General features: G+C 46.1%; 1 protein-coding gene across 1 annotated transcript in view; it reads left to right on the top strand.

The window, feature by feature from the left end:
• The window catches only part of LOC142255114 (granzyme A-like), a 75,159-nt gene extending 67,232 nt beyond the window's left edge, over nucleotides 1-7,927 (top strand). The window contains exon 5 of the mRNA XM_075326575.1: nucleotides 7,771-7,927. Within this exon, the coding sequence (XP_075182690.1) occupies nucleotides 7,771-7,803 (33 nt within the window). The 3' untranslated portion in view covers nucleotides 7,804-7,927. The remainder of the gene's footprint in view (nucleotides 1-7,770) is intronic.
• The last annotated feature ends 7,775 nt before the right edge of the window (nucleotides 7,928-15,702 follow it).

Here is a 15,702-nt window from a genome sequence, read left to right as displayed (position 1 = left end):
ATAGACAGGCCAGAGTTAAATTTGCTGAAAAACACCTCATGAAGCCAGCTCAGTTCTGGAAAAGTATTCTATGGACAGATGAGACAAAGATCAACCTGTACCAGAATGATGGGAAGAAAAAAGTTTGGAGAAGAAAGGGAACGGCACATGATCCAATGCACACCACATCCTCTGTAAAACATGGTGGAGGCAACGTGATGGCATGGGCATGCATGGCTTTCAATGGCACTGGGTCACTTGTGTTTATTGATGACATAACAGCAGACAAGAGTAGCCGGATGAATTCTGAAGTGTACCGGGATATACTTTCAGCCCAGATTCAGCCAAATGCCGCAAAGTTGATCGGACGGCGCTTCATAGTACAGATGGACAATGACCCCAAGCATACAGCCAAAGCTACCCAGGAGTTCATGAGTGCAAAAAAGTGGAACATTCTGCAATGGCCAAGTCAATCACCAGATCTTAACCCAATTGAGCATGCATTTCACTTGCTCAAATCCAGACTTAAGACGGAAAGACCCACAAACAAGCAAGACCTGAAGGCTGCGGCTGTAAAGGCCTGGCAAAGCATTAAGAAGGAGGAAACCCAGCGTTTGGTGATGTCCATGGGTTCCAGACTTAAGGCAGTGATTGCCTCCAAAGGATTCGCAACAAAACATTGAAAATAAAAATATTTTGTTTGGGTTTGGTTTATTTGTCCAATTACTTTTGACCTCCTAAAATGTGGAGTGTTTGTAAAGAAATGTGTACAATTCCTACAATTTCTATCAGATATTTTTGTTCAAACCTTCAAATTAAACGTTACAATCTGCACTTGAATTCTGTTGTAGAGGTTTCATTTCAAATCCAATGTGGTGGCATGCAGAGCCCAACTCGCGAAAATTGTGTCACTGTCCAAATATTTCTGGACCTAACTGTATATCTATATATATATATCTATATATATATATATCTATATATGTATATCTATATATATCTATATATCTATATATCTATATCTATATATATATCTATATATATATATATATATATATATATATATCTATATATCTATATATCTATATATCTATATATATATAAAATGTATGGACTCATACACGGAGTTGGTAGAAATTGATCCACAGAATGACTGTAGCCGCTGGATGGGAGCAGGAGAGCGTGTGGTGGTGGTTGGGAAACACATTCCTCCAGGCATTCTGGCCTTTGCACTGGTGAGCATCAGGGAAGAGGTGAAGCCCTGGCCTGGACCCTTCTCCGCAGCTTGGGCATAACCTAGAATAGCACAGTGGCAAGATTACAGCAGAGTAAATAGACAGTCCTAACTCCTTAGTAGGGTGGGTGTTTAGGCTGGAAAGTTGAAGAAGGTTTTGTGGGAATGCTAGTATACAGCATACACCTCTCACATTTTTGTAAATATTTTATATCTTTTCATGGGACAACACTGAAGATATGACGCTGATACAATGTACAGTGTCAGTGTACAGCTTGTATGACAGTGTAAATTTGGTGCCCTCTGAATAACTCAGTACAGTCATTAATGTCTAAACTGCTGGCAATAAACGTGAGTACACCCCTAAGTGAAAATGGCCAAATTGTGCACAAACAGTTAATATTTTGTGTGTCCGCCATAATTTTTCAGCACTGCTTTAACTCTCTTGGGCATGGAAGTCACTAGAGCTTCACAGGAGCCGCTGGATCCTCTTCCATCCTCCATGACGACATCATGGAGCTGGTGGATGTTAGAGACCTTGTGCTTCTCCAGCTTCCATTTTAGAATGCCCCACAGATGCTCCATAGGGTTCAGGTCTGGAGACGTTTGGCCATTCCAGCACCTTTACCCTCACTTTCTTTAGCAAGGCAGCGGCTTCTCCTGGAGATGTGTTTGGGGTCGTTATCATGTTAGAATACAAAGTGAGGGGATCATGCTCTTCTTCAGTATGTCACTGTAAGTGTGCAGTAAGTGCACACACGGGATCTGAAGGAGCTGACAGTGACGTCGCTCATGTAAATCAACGGTATCACACCTACAGGGACGTGACACCACGTAAAGCATGCAAACGCCCATGGAGCGATGCGGCACCCAGGGGACTAGAGCCTCTATTCATTTACATAGGGAACATGCAAGCAATAAAATGTTTTATTTTTCCATTCATAATACACATTATTACAACACAGGGATGGGTAGGAAGGGGTTACTAGGCCACACATCACCCTGCTTGTAAGTCAGAACACATATTGTACGTGACAGGTTCCCTTTAAGCCCCATGATCAAGCCGTTAAATCAGTTTGTGCAACGGTTGGCTTCCCTGCTGCTCGATAGCTGATGGACTGATGGCTGACAGCCGGTTAGGAAGCTCTGGCTCACTCGATTTTGCCCTGAAAAAATGGATTGGTGTCCTTCAAATGTACAACTAGTTCCACAAAATCGAGCCCTCACGTGGATTTGTCAGCAAGAAAATAGCAAAGTTATAGCTCTTGGAAGAAGGGGATAAACAAGTAAACTCACAAAAAATTGCTCAGACATTAAGGGGTTTAATAAAAACCTCCACAAATCAATTATTTTCAGCAATGACTAATGGTAAGTTTTATATCATTTCTTGCCAGTCCAGCTAGCCATTAGTCATACACTATAGGATTGTCAGTCATGGGTAGCAGCCATTTTCCTATATTAAAGCCCTGTCGCCATGTTGAGGTTTATGACCTCACAGCAGCGTTGTCCACGAGTCGTGGAATACTCAGCGAGCACGGTCAGTGTGCGGCAAGCAGCGGTAGAGAGAAGAGCCAAGCACTAACCAGAGCGAGATTTATCAGAGTTTTTTACTTTTTATATTTTATTTTTCTTAATTTCTTTTTTGTGAGGAGAGTTTTCTACCATCCACACACACACTTCTGTGTGTGGAGGGGGAGGCAGCCCGATGGCTGCCCCAGTAGCTGGAGGAAAGATCCAACCGAGAAGACATCTCCCACATGCCAGGAGACCCCCTTACAGCCAGAAGCCTGAACACCATCATAGGCAAACTGGCATTACTGGGTATCTGATGGCAGCACTTAATCATATCAGGCCTTTTATTGATTGCCTGTTCGACCCACCAGAACAGAAAACAGGCCGATATGCGAGACTGAAAAGTCCCCCACCGTGTCCTCCACCACCTGAAACAGGCCGATATGCGAGACTGAAAAGTCCCCCACCGTGTCCTCCACCACCTGAAACAGGCCGATATGCGAGACTGAAAAGTCCCCCACCGTGTCCTCCACCACCTGAAACAGGCCGATATGCGAGACTGAAAAGTCCCCCACCGTGTCCTCCACCACCTGAAACAGGACGATATGCGAGACTGAAAAGTCCCCCACCGTGTCCACCACCACCCGAAAGTCCACAACCTGCAGCAAACATCAGCGCAGAGCAGGGGCATGTAAAGAAACGCCAGAAAACCACCAACACATCAGGTGAGGTGCAGACAACAGCTCCATTACCCCGCAGCATATTCTCCTGTGTGATGCCAGCTTACTATCAAATACTTAAAGTCTGCAGGATGCCTTACTCCTATCCACGACCTATTAAGGTGACTGCTAAACCATACTACAATCCACTACCTCACATGCCACTCAGCTATCCTGCTAGACAGAACTTTCAAGCCATGCTTAGATTACAGGGAGATGGACATCGAACCTGCTTGAGTGGAGATAAGGGCAACGTTTCAAGTATCGGAGACATCATTTGCCCTGGAAGAAAATTCCACAACCCACCATCATTTAGTCGGAGGCCACTTTAGTGGTGAGTGACTTGCAGCGTGCCCATACCTTCTGCACAGCTGCTTCTCTGGACTGATTTTCCGGTTTTGACCTTGGCTTTCTCAATGGATTATGTTTTCGTACTGCCGCCTGCACCGACCTCTGCTTGTTTCCGACTACTCATCCGCCTGCTGATTTTGTACCTTGTTTTCGCTGCCTGCACTGACAAGACCCCAGTTAAAACATCCCTAAAAAAAATCCCCTTTTCTAATGATCCTGCGTTGTCAGACCACCGTTCCCTTTGCTAGGAGGATGTGAAGAGGAGTAGCACCAGTTCTGCACAAATAGCGTGGAAAGCAGAAATGATAAAGGACCACTATGGGACAGAAAAGAGTCCCAGCCTCAATGACACACCAAAAAGAGATTTAAGCATAAACCTATGGAGGAACAACCCATGCGGTGCCCAAAACTGGAGACTGGATCATCCAGGATTTCTGCAGAAGGTATTTCCCCCTGAATCTTCCTTATGACTATTCCCTCTCAAATGCATTAGATTAGTGTTTGTGTCTGACAACTTAGGCAGCCACCGATCACTAGTACAGGGGTCTTGAGTCAGCCACATCACTGCTTCGGGGGGGGGGGGGGTTAAATAGAGCATTGGCAGATGCACTCGCATCAGAAGTGATACGCAAGTGTGACTCTACCCTTAGGCTATGTGCGCACGCTGCAATTTTTTTGACGCTGCGTTTTTGGCAGTTAAAAACGCACAAAAATGCACCCGCGGCAAAAAAAACGGACCAGTAAAAATGCATGCGTTTTTACCGCGTTTTGGTGCGTTTTTGGCTGCGTTTTGCTGCATTTTTCTGCATTTTTCCAATGCATTGCAAGGGGGAAAAATGCAGAAAAACGCAGGAAAGAATTGACATATCCATTTTTTTTTAAGCTCAAAGACGCAGCTTAGAAAAAAAGTTGTGTGCGGACAGTAAAAATGAAAACTCAGAGACTTTGCTGGGGAAGAAAAGTCATGCAGTTTTGAGCCCAAAAATGCACCCAAAAAACGCGCAAAAACGCCGCGAAAAACGCACTGTGCGCACATAGCCTTAGGGAAAGCAATGTGTCCCCCCTAGTCCTGTACATTTCCATATAGAACTGTGTATTGTTACCTGCTGCGTGCTTCGGTGTTACTGGCCCATGGGCTTGTCTCTTTGGGGAAGGCTTCTTTTGGTGTAGCACAGTATGGCTAAACTCCTCTTCTATTAACTAGAAACCAACAAACCAATGGTTGAAACATTAGGAAAGGCGAAAATCACAAACTACTGAGAGGCAAAACCTAAAGGGCAGGTACAGGATTAAAAAAAACCTGACTGCTGTCCTAGAAACAGCGCCACACCTGTCTACAGGTTGAGTCTGGTATTACAGGTTAGCCTTACTGAAAGTGATGGCCTCAGCTGAAATACCACAAACAGACTATAGACAGGTGTGGCGCTGTTTTATGGTAGAAAGCAGCATTGTTTGGGTTTTTTTATTCTTGTACAGCAATTTTTAGAAAATATTTTATTTCTGAATTACATTTTTATAGCAGAAAAAGTTTTGTTACATTAAGTTAAATTAAAAAAAATTCTTCTTTGAGCAAGTAAAGTTTTTTTATTGCGTAAATAAGGTAAATGTCTTTTCTTTAATTATTACCTACCTTTGGACTCAAAAAATTGTGTATACGTCTTTCTAGAAAAGGCTTCTTTAATATGGAGGTGACAGACGGCCGGTCCCGTGGGGATATTTTAAAGAGCTGAGAGATTAATGTCCTCAGATCATACGAATACTTTGAAGAAAGCGGCTCGTACCGACCCCGGCAGATTTTCAACACCAGATGCTTTAAGCTGCCAGCTTCAAACTATAAAATATAAAATCGTGTCATTTATATCCCCTTTCATATAATGCCACACCTCTGTAACGCGGAGGCCTCCTCGTGCTCTCCTAAATTACAAGGTATAGACAACTTTTTTTTACTTAAAGTATGTATTTTGGTTTAAAAAAAAACACTTTTGCAATTGTGTTTCATTAAAAATGTTGTATACTTTGACTCGTATAGCCTTTGTGTCGCTATGTCTACTTCTGGCAGAGCAGAAAGAGCTAACTGAGAATCTGTCAGTGAGCCTGTTCAGACAGTAGAGTTTGTAACTCTTATACTTGCCTTTTTTGGACTCCTCTCAGCTAATATATAACCACAGAGTGTATCAAATGTATCAAAACTGAGCTGAACATACACAGTTGAGAGGAGCTCAGAAGTAAATGACATTGCATTTTCACCTATGTTCACTACTTCCGTCGGGGCATCCGTCCGAACCCTTCCCCCCCCCCTTCACCGCAAAACGTGTTTCGGACGCATGTGCCAACGGGACCATTGACTATAATGGAGCAGACGGAGTTGGTGTGCACCCTGTCTTGCACCATTTTCGGGTGTATACATTTTCTGCAGGCGGACACCCAGACGTAGTCTACTAGCACAGGAGGAGGGTGAAAGGAGGGACAGGAGGAGCAGAATAGGATGCCCATCGGACTGGACCGGACAATTTATATACAGGGTGGGAGATTTTATAAAGATAGGTGTAGGACCTGGCGTTGCCCGGGATAGTAACTGCCTCTCTGTCTCTCTCCCAGTCTGCCTGTCTGTCTGTCTGTGTCTGTCTCTCTCTTTCTGTCTGTCACTGTGTTTGTCTCTCTGTCTCTTTCTCTGTCTGTCTCTGTGTGTGTGTGTCTCTCTGCCTCTATCCATGTCTGTCTCTCTCTTTATCCATGTCTGTCTCTCTCTATCTCTATGTCTGTCTGTCTCTCTCTAGCTCTGTGTCTGTCTCTTTCCCCATCTGTCTCTTTCTCCGTCTGTCTTTGTCTCTATCTCTATCCCTGTCTCTTTCCTTGTCTCTGTCTCTTTCCCTGTCTTTCTTTCCCTGTCTCTTTGTCTTTCTCTTTCCCTGTCTGTCTCCTTCCCTGTCTGTCTCTTTCCTTGTCTGCCTCTTTTTGGAAAGTAACTGTAAAGCGCGGGGTTAAATTTTCCTGTCAAAACATAGTCTATGACATTCCCTGAGTCACATGATGTGTGTGTGCAAAATTTCGGGATTGTAAATACGACGGTGCGGATTCCTTTAGTGGACATACATACACACATACATACACTCAGCTTTATATATTAGATTTGTAGGGTCTACAGGAGAGGGGTCATGGGGTAACGTGCAACTTCAAGGAATGCGGCATAGGTGCTGCTTAAGGTGCTGGTTTTAGTTTAGAAGGCCAAAATCTGGTGACAGGTTCCCTTTAATGATTGTGGAATAACACCAGAGAATGCAGAAAAAAAGAGAAGAAATATGACATGCTCAGACTGCACATGGATTAACATACGAACAGCAGTCGTCCTACTCTCATGGATGAAAATCGGTCCAGTTTTGCATACGTCAGTGTAACTCCAGCCTAAGGCAACCGGCAGCATTGTGATGCTATTAACCTGCAGATTAACCCTATATCTGCAGGGTAATATGGTTTATGGACATGACAAGTTCCATTTTCCACTTTTTGTAGATATTTTAATCTGACACATTGTGGCCATTGAATCTAAGGAGGCTGATAGCGTAGGATATAGGTGTTTATATTATTGGATTATTTTTTTTTTGTTCAGTAAAGTTTTTTGTATTCTTTTATTTATTCATGCTTTGCCTGTGCCCAATACAATATTTGCACTGTAAAATAATTACTCACTGGATGTTTGAGGGTAAAAAGTTCATACAGCACACATCCGAGAGACCAGATATCCCTGAAACGAAAAAAGGGCAACGTTATATTCAGTTATTGTTATAAAAAAAAAAACATAAAAAATATATATATATATATATTTTTTTATATATATATATATATATATATATATATATATATATATATATATTTGTATTTGATTTTTCCCCATGATGTATGAGTATGCGGAGCATTGTTTACTTAAAAAATCATGTCTACAGTCTTCTATATAGTAATCCTCACGTTTTATTGTTGTAGGGTCGGTTTTCGCAGATTTCTGGAGAGAGGTAGTATGGCGTTCCCACACACGTCCGTGCCAGCTCCATGGTGCTATGATGCAAACAACAGGAAGAAAAGAGTCAGAACCACAAAAAAAATATCCTCAAAATGGAAAAATAAAAATGTTTTAATGTTATTTTTGTAGTTATTTTTATTTATTAATCACCACAAATTCTAAATTTCTATGTGATTTTTTTTTTATTTCATTAATTGTATCCATATAGAAATGTTTCATTGGTTACAATATTTTTTTAAAGACAAATTTCACAGCGCCAAATTCTGTGTAACATACTGTATATGCATCATGTTATGGCGCGGAAAGAACTGAACAGATTAATATGTAGGTTTGTAGGAAAAGATTCATTATACTGTGTTTCCCCAAAAATAAGACACTGTCTAATATATTTTTTTTGCTCCGAAAAAATGTGCTAGGGCTTATTTTCGGGGTAGGGCTTATTTCTGGGGAAACATAGGTTGAGGGTAAATTTACTCCCTAAAAAAGGCAGACCCCCCTACCCCCAAGGAGAGCCATACTTACCAGACCCCGGACATCTGCATCGCTCCCAGGTCCTCCTTCGTTCCACAGTGGGAACTCCCAGCAGGCTCTTGTGTGCTCCACAGACATCCTCTCCTGCTTCAGGCCAGTACTCACTCATACACACACATATATCAGTTCACAGGAACATCATACATACACACAGACATACAGAAATATCCGGTGGTACCGTCCTGCTCTGGGGACCTGGGTGGCTGTGGAACGGTGAGGACCTGCGGTGGAAAGCGTGCAGGACCTGCAGTGGAGCATCTCGACGCATTCCACTGCAGGTCCTCGATGTATTCCACTGCCTTCCAGGTCCTCAGAGCAGTACGGTAACACTGGGTGTGTGAGGACGTTCCACTGCAGGTCCTCTATGCATTCCACTGCAGGTCCTCGATGCATTCCACTGCCTCCCAGATCACCAGAGCAGTATGTAGTGCCCCTGAGGCTTCGGTCGCCACCGTTTACTGCATGTCATTTTGGGCACAGTATCCATCCCGGGTATGGGTAGGTTAATGTCTGGTATGTCTCACTTACACCACACAGAGAATGAATCAGCAGTTTCCTTGCATAACACATACAGCAGGTGCTCTCCACTAATTAGGCTGAAGGTGATCACCATAGCAATGGGACTTCCCCAGCTTGGCGATTCATCCGGAGGGAGGGGGGAGCACTGGTAAAGTACAGGAGCAGGGAGAGAATGATCTCAGAACGTCTGGGACACAGAAGAACACGGTCGCCCGGAGGGCATGCTCCAGAGCTCCTCCGGGTAGAATCGGCCAGACCGTGGGCAGGCTGGAGACCTCTGGAGGAAAGGAGCTCAGTACCGGTAAATCTCGTGGGACACAGGAGTTTAACGGTAGCTGAGGAGATACCGAGTCAGCTCTCCCAGGGTCGGTGCTGCTACAGGGTGCAGAGGCCTAGAGCTAGCTATACTTCACGTTGGCAACCAAATCTGCGGGACGGGAGGATTCCATGTCTTCCCGACCACTACCCACATAGCTCAAAGCACAGTGATACATAGGGTCCGGGGTCTAGATCCAGTCAGACTCCACGGTGAGGATCCGCTTCACCTGCGACAGAGCTGGGACACTTAAACAACCAAGGGGGTCCCCAAGGTGCTTCATGCCACGGGGACCAACACAGCGCACACAGAGGAAGGGCCCACAGACTGCCATGCCGAACATACCTTTAACCTGCCCGGGATCGACCGTAGCCCTTCACGGTAAAGAACAGTACCTGGGGTATGGTAGTGAACCAGTAAGTAAAGACCTGGAACCCGCACCTATTGTCTCTGACTCTGAGTGTTGTTGCCTTGCACTCCGGCGCTCTAAGGGACTGCTACCCCCCCATCCTCCTGGGACCCGGTCTGCCTGTGTGGAGTGACACAATCTTGGCTGCACCCAACATCTGCTCTTGTGAGAGACCCTGCAGCGCCAGCTGCCTACCTGGCCACATACCACAGGTGGCATCATGACTGACATTCCTATTCACCCCATCCACCACCATCTCCTGTAATTCTCGGGGTCACGAAACCGGGTCAGGCCTGCTCGTGACGACGCAAAGGATCTGCACCCCCGGCCCAGTGACGTGTCAGGTGAAAACCCCTTAACCCCGGGGTGTTACAAGTACGGTATCACTGGGTGTGTCTGTGCGTTCCACTGCAGGTCCTCAATGCATTCCACCGCAGGTCCACACGTTCCAAAGCCTCTCATTCGGGGATGTCTGCTTTCTTTAATGAAGTGTCCTGCAGTATTTGTTGTCTTTTTTAGCTCTATGGACACTTTATTATTGACCACAACTAGGGCTTATTTCCGGGGTAGGGCTTATTTTTCAGCTTAATCCAAAAAGGACAAAAATTCTTGCTAGGGCTTATTTCTGGGGTTGGGCTTATTTTTAGCCTTAATCCAAAAAGGACAAAAATTCCTGCTAGGGTTTATTTTCAGGGAAACACGGTAACTTGTTTTTAATTGATGGAAATTACTACTTATTCTGGGTTTAGGCTTCAAGTAGGAGGTTCTAATAATTGACAGTTATCTCTATAGGCCCAATCCTATTAAAGTATAGGGCTGCAAAAATCAATTGATAGACAAGATGCAAAGCCAAAGCTGATGTTTTTTTGCTAATTTTGCTGTCTATATCTAATGTAGGTTACAAGAAGTAGGTGACAAATTGATGGTCAATGGTCAGCCATGTTTATTTCTATCTGTAACCATGAAGACAAATAGGTGAACATGAGAGCTGTATATGCAAAACTGTAGAATATTTTTTATCAAGTCTTTTTCAAAGATTTAAAATATATTAGATCAAAACACAATTGGCTACAAAAGGAGGACATATTGTGTAAGGATGACTGATGCCTTTCAACTTAATTCAGCCCATACCCCCCATACATATGTGACGCCCTGGACTAGCCAGGTAATCACAGGTAGGCCCTTACACAAACACCTCCCCCCCTTAATAAGGTGACAGCAGCCAACCTACAAAACCCTTGTCACCTCCCGTAGGGTTTGATATTCACACCAGGGGCGGAGCCAGGTGGTTGGCCACGCCCACCGATGAGGTCACAGGCCCTGAGGCAGGAAAACAGTTTAGTTTGTGTTGTGACAGTGAAGTGGAGTGGAGTTCAAGTGCAGACCTGTGTCCAGGTCTGCCACAGTCTAACACCAGGTGGCTGGGTCGGAGCCCAGTCACCTCTGGCAAGGAGGCAGGTGGTGGTGGCCACCTGCAGGAGCTGGGATTACAGCCAGTGGAACCGTAAGGGATCGGGACCGGGTAGTGGCCCGCCGGTACCGAACCGGGGAACCGATTGGAAACCGGAGCACCAGGAGGGGTACTCAGACCCAGTACGAAGCCCAGAAACAACTGGACCGAGTCGAATCAACTGATTGAGGACTGGACTTTAGGCCCTTTCCCACCTAAGACCCGACTGAAGACAACAGCCCAACGATAGGGGTAGAAAGCCACCGCCCAGGCATTGAGACCCCACGGGCCAGCGTCTGCGAGCACACAGGCTCTACCGGCGCACACAAGGCTGGGGAGCGGACTACCGTTGCTCAGGCAAAGGAGTCAACATTTAATACCAAAGTGAGGTGCAGTAGAAGGGGAAAAGCACAGCTAGCTGCGGGCACCGTCCACCATCTTGTTTGGTTTACCAGAGACTCCAGCGTGTTTGTAATAGTGAGTACAACAGTGCCTTCGGGCCAGCATCATCAGGAACGCCAGCATCATCCCTTCCCACGCCTCAGCACCTCCCTTGGGCCCCCGGGACCATCATCCCCCTACCCACGGAGGGGGTCAACACCAAGCTGCGCAACACCGTCCCCGGGAGCCTAGTCAACGGCAGCGGTGGTGTCCATCCGTTCACCACAACCCATGGGTGGCGTCACAAACTTAATCCCCAAACAACCGCGGCCCCGGCCGTGGACCTCTCCACCGAACACCACCCCTCACATAGCGCCAGCAACTCCCTTTTAGAGCGACGTGACCCCCGGGTCCGTGAGGAGTTCGAGCCACCCACCGACGAACACGGATCCGAGCGGCTCGGCAGCTGGCCGCGCCCCGGGCGGTACACATACATACACATGCAGGCTTGGTTGGGCCGATTTTGCGCTAAAGTGTATTGGTGCTCTTACTTGTTCAGCATCCTTGCTATACCAAAGTCTCCCAGTTTGGCCAATGTTCCATTATTAGTTAGAAAGATGTTCTGTAAATTAAAAGTAAAATGATAAATGACTAGATAGCTTCATCCACATTATTATCAGTGGCAGCTACTGAATAATTACATAAGACTTGTACCTGTGCCTTTATATCACGGTGGAGTACTTTGCGGTCATGGATGTGTTTCAGACCAAGAGAAATCTGCACAAACCAGTTAAGGATCTGTAATGACAAAGCGATTAAGTCTAATAACGTATATATTTATTGTCACATGGAGATTTCCATAAACTTTGACGACTGTCATGGCGGCATCAGGTTATCTTCAGATTACAGAATCTGACACTCCGTCTGAAAAATTGTCTGGTGTCTGGAATTAATGCAGGCAAACTCTGGTATCGACCTGCTGTTTACTGGTTTATAGGTAGGCTAGCGGGGGTTAAGCTCTGCTAGTCTGCTTGTTAGTCTCTTATGATGACATGTTGTAGGAAACCAATCACCTTTGCTCTCCTCCTATTTATGCTGACTGACTCCTTCCACCTATGCCAGTGTAGCGCCAGAGTCCCTGCACTGCTCGCTCTCCACTCTACAGGGACACTAACTCACTCACCTCCGCAGCTGGCCCACATCACTCTGCCTGGCTTCCTCGTGGTCCTGCACGTGGGTGTTCTCTGCTTCCCACCCCCGGGACCTGTGCTTGCTGAACAAGTCCTATTGAAGTGCTCTTAGGGAGTGCGCATACACTGCTGCTCTTCTCTTAAAGGGACAGTGCACCATTTCCTGAAAGTGCGTCTCAACCTATCGCTGAAAGGCACTGGGTACTTAAGGTACCCTCCCACTATGGGAGGTGCCTGAGCAACATTGTTAGTTAAAGTTCAGTTCCCTAGCTGGCTATTTGTTTAACATCCCCCTTTTCCCTGTCCGTTCCTAGCTGTTGTACATCAGCTTCAGCCATCCCAGTGTTTCCTGTTTATACTAGTGACTGTGCCTGTCCATCCTGGCTGTGCTATCAGCCTCAGATGTCCCTGTGGTCCCTGTGTATACTAGAAACTCTGCCTATCTGCACCTTTGTCTGTCCTTGCCCTGAGGGTCAGCTGCCACAATCCCTGACACTGCCCTGGCAGTGGCACCTGGCGTATGCCTCGTGGTGGGCACTTAGTCAAGCTTCTCTGACTAAAGGGTAAGCCCCTGTGGTCTAGTGGGTCCACTTCGGTTCACCACCTATTTACGGGTGTGTCACGGGTAACAGACAGTCATGCGGTTTCTGGCACTAGAAGGTCACAGCATTTGGCTGCACAAAATGCTCCCTGATATTCTGTTGTTCCTGCTGTTAGTATTCATTGTACTAGGTAGCTATCCTGCTGTATTTTCAGCTACTCTCCTTTAGGATCCAGGGGAGCTCTCCTTCCGTCCAGCTGATGATTATCAGTATTCCCCTTGTGCTTAAATACTCCCATCTTCCCTGGGCTTGTGCTGTTGATATTGTTCAGTTCATTCAAGCTCTGGTTGCAAGCAGGTGGCTTGTACTTCACTGTGGTATCGTTGCTGTAACTTTGCTGAACTTCTACTGTCATCTGTGGATAAGTAGTTCATGCTTGTTCCCCTTGTCTCTTCTTTAGTGTTTAGTGGGGTTGATGAAAATCTCATCCCATTTGTTCCCTATTTAGGGCCCAGCCTTAAGGATACTTAGGGTCAGGTATCCAGATGGTGCCGAGGTGAGGGACCCCAGGGACCAGCAGTAGGTTTGGTCAGATCACCATCTTCCCTTTCCCTAGACAGAGGGTTTCCCTTCCCTTTCACTTGGTACTTCCTCGTACCTAGAGTGACACCACCTTACCATCTCCTGCGGCGAGCATTACAGCCAGGTATAGTTTATCTGGTGAGGTGTGGTTTTCCAGAAAGTTGTTCTTATTGCTTTATGCGGTTGTGGAGCTTACCCCTGTTGTCTTTTCTAGATACTTTCCTGCTCTTGTTTTCCTCCTGAATCTCCTTTTGTTTAATCCTGTGTGTGTGCAGTGTGTCAGAGTTTTGGTTTTCTCTTATCTGACTTTACATGTGGTTAACTTCACACTCCTGCCCCATCCTTCCCTGCTGGAGAGGGGGTGGGGGGTATCAGATTAGGTCTGGTCAGGAGCAGGGCTAGGAATGGGACTCAGGCATTTCTACCATTAGGAGTATCCCTGAGGTTAGGGATAACATTGGGCCCCTATTCCTCGTTATCCAACAGTCACATTGTGACACTTATGTGTTCCTCCGATTACACGTTGTTCCTGATAAATTACCGCTGCAGTCAATCATGAGCCTTAGCTGTCAGGTCACCAAAGAATTCAATATCATTGCTTGCCTCCCGGAGACCATTTGAGCAGCCCGTGTTGGAGCCACATCATTTTATGGGGTGTTTTACCTATCTCTTGCTTCTGTACTTTTTCTTTTAAGTTAAGCGGGCTTTACACGCTACGATATATCTAACAAGATGTCGGCGGGGTCACGTCGTAAGTGACACACATCCGGCATCGTTAGTGATATCGTAGCGTGCGACTGTGAACGAGCAGAAATACTCACCTTCTCGTTCATCGTTGACACATCGCTCTTTTTTTAAAAATCGAATGTCCGGTTGTTCAATGTTCCCGAGGCAGCACACATCGCTACGTGTGACACCCCGGGAACGATAAACACAGCTTACCTGTGTCCCACCGGCAATGCTGAAGGAAGGAGGTGCGTGGGATGTTTACGTCCCGCTCATCTCCGCCCCTCCGATTCTATTGGCCGGCCGCTGTGTGACGTCGCTGTGACGCCAAACGTCCCTTCCCCTTCAGGAAGTGGATGTTCGCCGCCCACAGCGAGGTCGTTTGGAAGGTATGTACGTGTGACGGGTGGTTACAGCATTGTGCGACACGGGCAACAAATTGCCCGTAATGCACAAACGATGGGGGTGGGTGCGATCGCAAATGCAATCGCACGATTAATTGTAACGTGTAAAGCGGGCTTTAGACAACTCCTTAAATTTCAAGGCAATAATTCTGAAATAGGAAAATACTGGAGTCAAAGCTTTTATTTGCATTGGTCCACAATGAAGGCGTATCCTCCTTGTAGTCTTTATCTCACAAAACCGTGACTAACCCGAAAATATTTCTGGTGAAGCATCAAAGTGATATAATATTTTCTGGTTACATTGAGTTTACTGTAAAACTAAGAAGGAGCCACTAATAGAGGAGAGGTTAAGAGATTGAGCAATTCTATTGAACGGATTGTCCACTACTTTGACATTGATTGCCTATTCTTAGGCGGGCTTTACACGCTGCGACATCGCTAGCAATTGCTAGCGATGTCGAGCACGATAGCACCCGCCCCCGTCGCACATGCGATATGTGGTGATTTCTGCCGTAGCGAAAATTATCGCTCCGGCAGCGTCACACACACATACCTGGTCGGCGACGGCGCTGTGACCACCGAACAATATCTCCATCAAGGGGGAGGTGCGTTCGACGTCACAGCGACGTCACTGCGGCGTCACTAAGCGGCCGGCCAATAGAAGCGGAGGGGCGGAGATGAGCGGGACATAACATCGCGCCAACCTCCTTCCTTTCGCATTGTCAGTGGACGCAGGTAAGGAGATGTTTGTCGTTCCTGTGGTGTCACACACAGCGATGTGTGGTGCTGCAGGAACGACAAACAACATTGTATCGACAGCAGTAACGATATTATGAAAAGGAGTG

This window comes from Anomaloglossus baeobatrachus, chromosome 1, assembly GCF_048569485.1.
Source record: "Anomaloglossus baeobatrachus isolate aAnoBae1 chromosome 1, aAnoBae1.hap1, whole genome shotgun sequence".
NCBI lineage: Eukaryota > Metazoa > Chordata > Amphibia > Anura > Aromobatidae > Anomaloglossus > Anomaloglossus baeobatrachus.
Note: the sequence above shows the minus strand (reverse complement) of the source record. Positions and strands in the feature narration are given on the sequence as shown.